The 7,517-nt window shown below is 35.7% G+C and overlaps 1 protein-coding gene across 1 annotated transcript; it reads right to left on the reverse strand.

Annotated features, from left to right (window-relative positions):
* Positions 1-1,910: 1,910 nt before the first annotated feature.
* LOC129946687 (uncharacterized) lies at positions 1,911-7,190 on the reverse strand. Its single transcript, XM_056056959.1, has 4 exons — positions 7,017-7,190; positions 3,884-4,078; positions 2,180-2,322; positions 1,911-2,102 (listed from the first exon to the last, which is right to left on the reverse strand). The coding sequence occupies exons 1-4, from the start codon at positions 7,086-7,088 to the stop codon at positions 2,027-2,029; spliced, it is 486 nt and encodes a 161-aa protein (XP_055912934.1). The 5' UTR covers positions 7,089-7,190; the 3' UTR covers positions 1,911-2,026.
* Between the last annotated feature and the right edge of the window lie 327 nt (positions 7,191-7,517).

A 7,517-nucleotide genomic window follows, 5' to 3' on the forward strand; every position in this document is an offset into this window, starting at 1 on the left:
AACAAAATTGTCGTATTTAGGGTTCTGAGAACGTAGACACATCTGCAATCACATCTGTACTGACATCTCTAAATGTAGAGAGTTCGCTTCGGAAGTTAATTCATTTAATGCTTACTAGCAGAATAATTAACTCAAATCTATTGGTAACAAATGGGGTTTACAACCCAGAATCACGCATTGGCTATACATATCGGTAATCAGACCGATTTTAACGTACGGGGTGGCAGTATGGTGGACTGCTTTAGAGAAAGGTATAAACAGGGATAAGTTAAATAAAGTCCAACGTTCAGCCTGCCTATGTATAAGCGGATCGCTTCGCACGACCCTGTCTGCGGCACTGGACACCTTGCTCTACCTTACACCTCTTGACATATTTAGCAAACAAATAGCTGCAAGCTCTGCTATTCGCCTCTATGCTTCGTCGCAGTGGACTAACAACAACATTGGCCACTTCGTAATTCTAAGGTACTTAGAATCAATTCCAAAGCACACAGAGTACACCATCTCCCAACTACAATTCGACAGAAACTTTCAGATTTCTATACCTACCAGATCTTTTTGGGAGGATAGGACATTCTTGGAGGATGAGTCAATCCATTTTTACACAGATGGGTCAAAAACAGAAGAAATGGTTGGTGGAGGTGTGTACTCTGAACGACTGAAATTAAGTCTCTCATTCCGCCTTCCCAATCATTGTAGCGTGTTCCAGGCGGAACTTTTGGCGATAAAAGAAGTCTTGTCTTGGTTCAAAGAAAACGTGATATCAACATCTGATATCCGTATTTTCTCTGATAGCCAGGCCGCTATCAAATCTCTGGACTCTGTCTCTACAAACTCTATAACAGTCCATAACTGTCGATCATCTCTAATGGAGATGGCACCTTTGCTGGGTGCCGGGCCATAGAAACATTCCAGATAACTGTAAGGCAGATGAACACGCCAGGAACGGTACAGTACAGCCCATCCTACCACGTTTGGCAAGTACTGGCATACCAATCGAGGAGGGCAGGCACCAGGTGGAACAACATCACCACGTGTCAAGCCACAAAAAACATCTGGCCGACGCTGGATTTAAAACGTTCAAGGTGCTTGATCTCTCTAAGCAGATCGCATATAAGCTCGATAATAGGTGTCATAACCGGACACTATCTAATAGGAAAGCACGCGACTAGACTAGGCGTATTCTCAAACGACTTTTGCAGAAGCTGTATGGACGAGGAAGAGGAAGAAACGGTTCTTCATCTTCTCTGTACATGCCTCGAAAACACAAGAATTACCTAGGAGAATTCTTCTTTAACGATCTAAACGATCTAAATCATATCGGTATAATCAGCCTCTCACGTTTCGTAAGGGACTCAAGCTGGTTCCATTGAACTTAGGAGGAAGCCTCAAGATTCATGTGGTATCACAGTGGGCCATTAAACTGGCCTAAGTGTGTCCGTTTCCATCTTGGACAGCCACTATAACCTAACCTAAACCTAATCAGGGTTCTGAGAATTTTCAAGTAATAGAAGAGAGACCATTTCATCCATAAAAAGTCACTGTTTGGTGCGCTCTTTGGTCTGGACGTGTGATTGGACCTTTCTTTTTCGAAAGAATCATGATGAATATTGCAACCTCATACATGGATGTTCCTAACTATTTTCATAATAACAATCCTCGAGATATGATAAACATTATAAAGCTTTTCGTAATGATACTATAGTCCTATGCACCATATGTAATCTGGTTGTCAAAGAAAATGCTTACCAATCCGTAAATCGTGGGTGTGTGCCATTTTAAAAGAATACTACAGAAAATATCTAGGAAGTAATATCCTAGATCGAGCATCTTTCCTCAACATCCAAAACCTCTTTTTTTTTTTTTTAATTCACTTAAATATCGAAGTCTTATGTTAAAATAAAAATTACAGAAACTAAAGTACAAATAATAAGTTATATTTTTTGTATTCATTTTAATTTAAAAATTAATGGACGAAATGGAAATGGATGGTGATCGACTGATCGAAGAGAATGATTTGAGCCTGTTAGGCTTTGATAAGAAATTGTTCCTCGAGCTTCTTCTTTGGAGTATAAGGATTATGAGCAGGATCAGCGTTCAAACTAAAAAGAAATACAATACAGTTGTCATATTTATTAATATGAAAATAAACCTTTTATAACAATAAAATACTACTTACTGGTAATAATTTATTGCTTCAGCACAGTTAACATTATACCACCAATCGCAAGCGAATTCCTTTTGATTGAATATTGTTCCGTTGGTACAAAGGAAAGAAGCACCTTGATGACCTTCTCTTCCATCGTGGCAAACATGATACGCCTTTTGGGGGAATTTATGTTTTATTAAATTTAATGTAAATATTATATTATAAATATTTTTAGTGTTACATATTTCGAACGTGATAATTATCCGAAAAATTGTTTTAAAATTTTTGTTTGAAAAAATAAATAAATTTGATAAAGGCTTTTGCGAATTGAACTGTAGGATTTTCATCATTTACATCGGTCTTCTTTTTTTTAAGCGATTGCCACTGTAAGGATTACTCATGGCTCACCGCTGTTTCTTTAGGGTAAGAAATCATAAGCAATGGAGAAGAAAAGCCCTCTTTTTGGCAGTAAATAGTCGCTATTTAAGACCATTATCAACTCTGTCCTGCTTTATGGTGCGGAATACTGAGCTACAACATCGGCCCGAAAAGTCTTTGAATCTATCCGCACAGGACAAAACAGTGACCGGAGAACACCCAACTTAAAGTGAGCAACTATAAACTTTTATCTAGAGAGACTGAGATAAAAGTAATAGAGCGATTTGCTAGATGAGGATCTAGGTCACTAATGGGCAGGTTTAGGCGACATAAGGGGCTTGAAAGTAAGGCAAGTTTCTGGTGCCTGATTGGCTAGCTGCCAAAAAATTACCTTCCAATTAAGGCAACTTTAATGGAAATTTGACTGGAATGTTATTCAAGAAAAATCTGCCTAACTATCAATTAAAGTCAGCTTATGTCAAAATGACAGCAAACCACGGTTTTTATTCACCTAAAAGTTGAACTTTATATCTCTATGATTTTTTTATTTCCTGACCAATTTTATTTAATGTTTTGTGAAAAAGGTTTCCTTGTTAGATTGGAAAAGAAATAAGTAATATATTTATGCAATATAAAATACAAATGTTGATTGACATGTAGCTTGCCTGAGGAGTGTTTTGTAGACAATATTATTTTATGTAGTTTTTGTACGATGAACTGAATGTAGAAGTTAGTGAAGTAAAGTTTTTAGTTTTAAATTTATGGTACTTGAAAAAGTAACTAGCTGCCTTGTTCAAAATTTGCGGTCAAAGAATGCAGTTGACTGCAAGTTAAGTCCCTTACTTTGTCTGAACCTGCCCAATATAAGTAACTGGCTGAACAGAATGGTGTAGCTGTAGCTGTTGCCTGTAGCAGTGTCAAAGTTAAAAGATACGAAAATACTATACATCGACACAATGAGAAGCTGTAGCTGCAGCGCAAGTTGACTCAACTTTAACTTTTGGCGGCACTTCAAGCTACATTTGAGATGGCAGATGGGGAAAACCCATTTCATTCTTTGACTTTTCACTTTTTTTTTTTTGGACCGTTCAATGCATTTGAGAATTTTTTCTAGTTTTGTAACTTTTGTATAGTATGCTACCATACAAATTCAGTTCAAATATAAATTTCATATGCGTTGAACATGCCCACCGTGCTACACCATTGTGGGCGACCTTTGCTACATTAGTGAGCGTTTTTATTGACAGCTTATACAGCTGCATCTCATTCTGTTCAAGGGGTAAGTAAATAAGATCTCCAATGCAGATCGTTTCTGTTTGCACACATTTCTTACCTCGTTTTTGTAATTATACTTACTTGACATCCCGTTTCAACATTTGCATACATTCCAGGAGCAGCTGGTACAGAACCGCAGTCAAAGTTTGTGTGCGGTACTTCATGGTAGAGTGGATAATCAACACCTGGAACACCAGGAATCTTGCTCAAGTCCTGCTTCTTCTCTTTTCGTCGTTCTTCATAGTCTTTTTCAGGGTGGAATAAGCTTCCAAATGTCTGCAAAAAGAAAAAAATCAATAGATTTGTTTTTTTACCTGAGCTTAAAATATAGAAATTATGTATATTATTTTATATGATCACTTCGATTTCTCAATCTGTAAACTTGATTTTGAATCAAAAAACAAATTAACCTCTTTTGCTCAATGGAACACAAAAAAGTGAATTTAATAAACGAAACTTTCTAAGTTTGATAAAGTGTATCAAACATTTAAAAAATATAGGGTTTTCCGTGAGTAAATGGAATACGGTCGAAATTGTTTTTTCTTTTTGTTATTGTATCAGTTTAACTTTGTGTACGAGTTAACGAGTTCAGTTGAACTGTCAAATTCTAAACTAAACATTTATCAAAAATTGTATTAATTGTCAACAAATCTAGATCTGCGGATTTGATCCTAAATCAAAAATAACTCAATTTATTTTGCCTCATAGAAACCAAAAATAGGGTAAATTTGTGTTTTCAATTTATTTTCAATTGAACTTTTTCCAATTTCAACAAGTTGTTTTATATCCGTCAGGTTCACACGATATACTTAAGTATCTGATTGGTCAGCTGCTGAAAAATTGCCTTTCTATTTAAGTAACTTCTTCTATCTGATCGTCGAACTTGTCAAGTTGTAGAAGCTGAGTAAGGTCAATGATTCTCCGGAATTATTTCTTCAGAAGAGCCCTGAAACCAAAGGTCGCTCGCCACTCCCCTTCCTTACCACTCCTACGTCAGCTTTGTGCTATTACGCTGGCTGATGGCTCCTTATTTCCTGACTGTATAGTGCATCACTGTCTGTCAATACCTTGTTTCCTTCCTGGCACGCTTATGGCTTAATTGCTGTTCGTCTCTCCTTTTACAAAACATATCCCTCCCTCCAACTTCTCAATTGGGCTGGATCTTAGGTGTTATATGAACCGTGCCGATGATCAGCCAGGCTGAGAGCCCAATTTCTAAAAATAGCTCAGTCGTTAACGGAATATCCGGATACCAGGCGACCTCCGGATTAGCTAGTCTTAGCGTAAGCGAATCTCTGCACAGATGGACCCTCCCTTTACTTCGCCTACTCGTGAGCCGCAACGTCGGGCTGTCGTTACACCTGTGCCAAAAATCGGAGAAGGGATTGTGCCAAGTCACTACCCATCTTCTAGTGCGGTACAGGATGTATCATTGGCGAAAACGCTTCCTCAGGTCGGTAGTGGAAAGTTCGTAAATATGGATATTTCCACTACCAAAAGAGTAAACCTCTACAGATTTCTTCTTGGAGCTCCTATAAACAACGGCGTTATGCGATGAGGATTCTAAATTCCCCTGGTTCAACATTGGGGGATGAAAACATCAACCCTGCAACACTTGTGTCCAATACAACCAGTCCTTTATCAGAGAAGAATGTATTAAGAGTTAGAATAGGAAAAACAATGTTTACAAGCAAACACTTCTACATTCGTGAAGCTCCAGAAGAATGCTCAAATTATGAAACACGTCTTACAATCTGGCATATTTTTGTAGAGTGTCCTGTTTCTCGACAAACACATACTGAAATAGACGACGTAATTGACACTCTGGCAAAAATCTTAGATCCATCAAATGTCAAAACTATCCGTCGAATTAAAGCTGCCATATCTGCTCACCAGAAGTTTGATGAAATTAGTTTAGTTGGTATAATTGCTCTCTTTCCAATGATAAACAATGTAAAATGTAAATAATTTAAAATGTTAATAATTTCCTTATGTCTAGTAAATTAAAAACGGCATCGTATGGTATGGATACCCTGATGCCTTAAATAAGTAATTTATAAATTTAGTTTGTAAGTTACTTCAATAAATAAATAAAATAAATATTTTGGCCACCACTGTAGTTCACTTGATCCTCTAAAGTTTAGTTTACTTTTCTATTCTCCTTTGCTATTTTCTTATGAATGAAAAATAATTCAATTAAAAATAATCTCTCTATTATTTACCATACTTGATATAAAACAATGTTACATAATCTAAGAAATATACGAATGTAGGTTTAATAAACCGGTTCAAATGAAAATGAAAATGAAAACAAAAGTGAATCATAGAAAAACCATAACAATCCAGCAACAACTCTACCGAATCCCATAAATGTGTCTGCACTTACGAGTATTATGTACATTTAACGGTTTTTGTTTCTTTTAAGATCTTCATAATGGTAAAAGGAGTTCACCCAGAGTTTGCAGTTTTTAAAGGTACGTACATACTTATGTGCGTTAGCAGTGGTGGTGGCAAGCATCTTAAGGTAAAAAAAAGATTTACAGCCTATGGCTAAAATCTTTGCAGTATGAATTTTAGGTCAAAAGAGATTGGCGCAATTATTATGTTACACATTTTTTATTTTATTTTCGGTTTGAATGTCTATCTATCAGTTCCATGATCTGATATAATAATAAGACATGTCAGCAGTTATTTTAAAATTAAGTGCACAGTACAATCATTGAAGGTGTGTAATGCTCAATAGGTCTATCTCAGGTAAAGAGGTTTTAAGTTCCAATTTTATCTTTTTTCGGATTGAACAAAAAAAAAATGTATTGGAATACATATACTGTTGATTTTTTTCGAAATCAAGTACTAATAAAAAAATTGTTAAGTTTCTCAAAAACGGATATTCGATATACCTATAGGACTTGCATATATACCTTATACATTTGTTGTATGCCTTTGAAATGCAATCATTACTTTTTCAAACTAGTTTCAACAGTAACAAATATTGAATTTTAAAGTTTACAAGTATAGACTTAAAACACATTTTTGAACAGTTCAAAATTTTACGCTTAACATTTTTTTTAAATTTAATTCTTGTTCCAAACGAAATTTATTAAAATCAAAAAGGACAAGAGTTCGTATTCCTTGACGATTTAAAACACAGATAAATAAATAAAGGACTCTAGCTTTTTTCTAAAGTTCGTAAGTAATCGATGGTCCTACTCACTTGAATCTCAACGCAGGCAACAAATCCCAATGCAAGTAATAATCCAAGCGCGAATAATAGTTTAGACTCCATTGTGTTTATTGAAGAAGAAAATTTATTTTATTTTTTGGTTTCCAATAAGACTCCGAACGCAAAGAAGTACTATGAGCAACTGCTGCTGGGGCGCTTAATGTTTTGAATTGAGGCAGGAGACACCGATTTAGGTAATAAAGTTGTGGAAATATAAAAGCTTAATATGTTTTGTGGGGGAAATGAATGAGAGGCTGATGTGTTGTTTGCCTTAACCAGATATTATAGGTATCCACTTTTTCGTATCTTTGATATTTGTTTGCTATTAAATAACTATGCTAAATACAATATTTTTCTTACAAAAGAGTCAACGAACGAGTTGTAGACAGACATTCTGGGAAAATGCATTACTCTAATGAGACCAATACAGTGGAATACAATTGTTTGGTATCTTAGTTGTAATTAAAGTATTAGAGACACCAGTTATAAAAT

The sequence above is a fragment of the Eupeodes corollae genome, chromosome 2, assembly GCF_945859685.1.
Source record: "Eupeodes corollae chromosome 2, idEupCoro1.1, whole genome shotgun sequence".
Taxonomy (NCBI): Eukaryota; Metazoa; Arthropoda; class Insecta; order Diptera; family Syrphidae; genus Eupeodes; species Eupeodes corollae.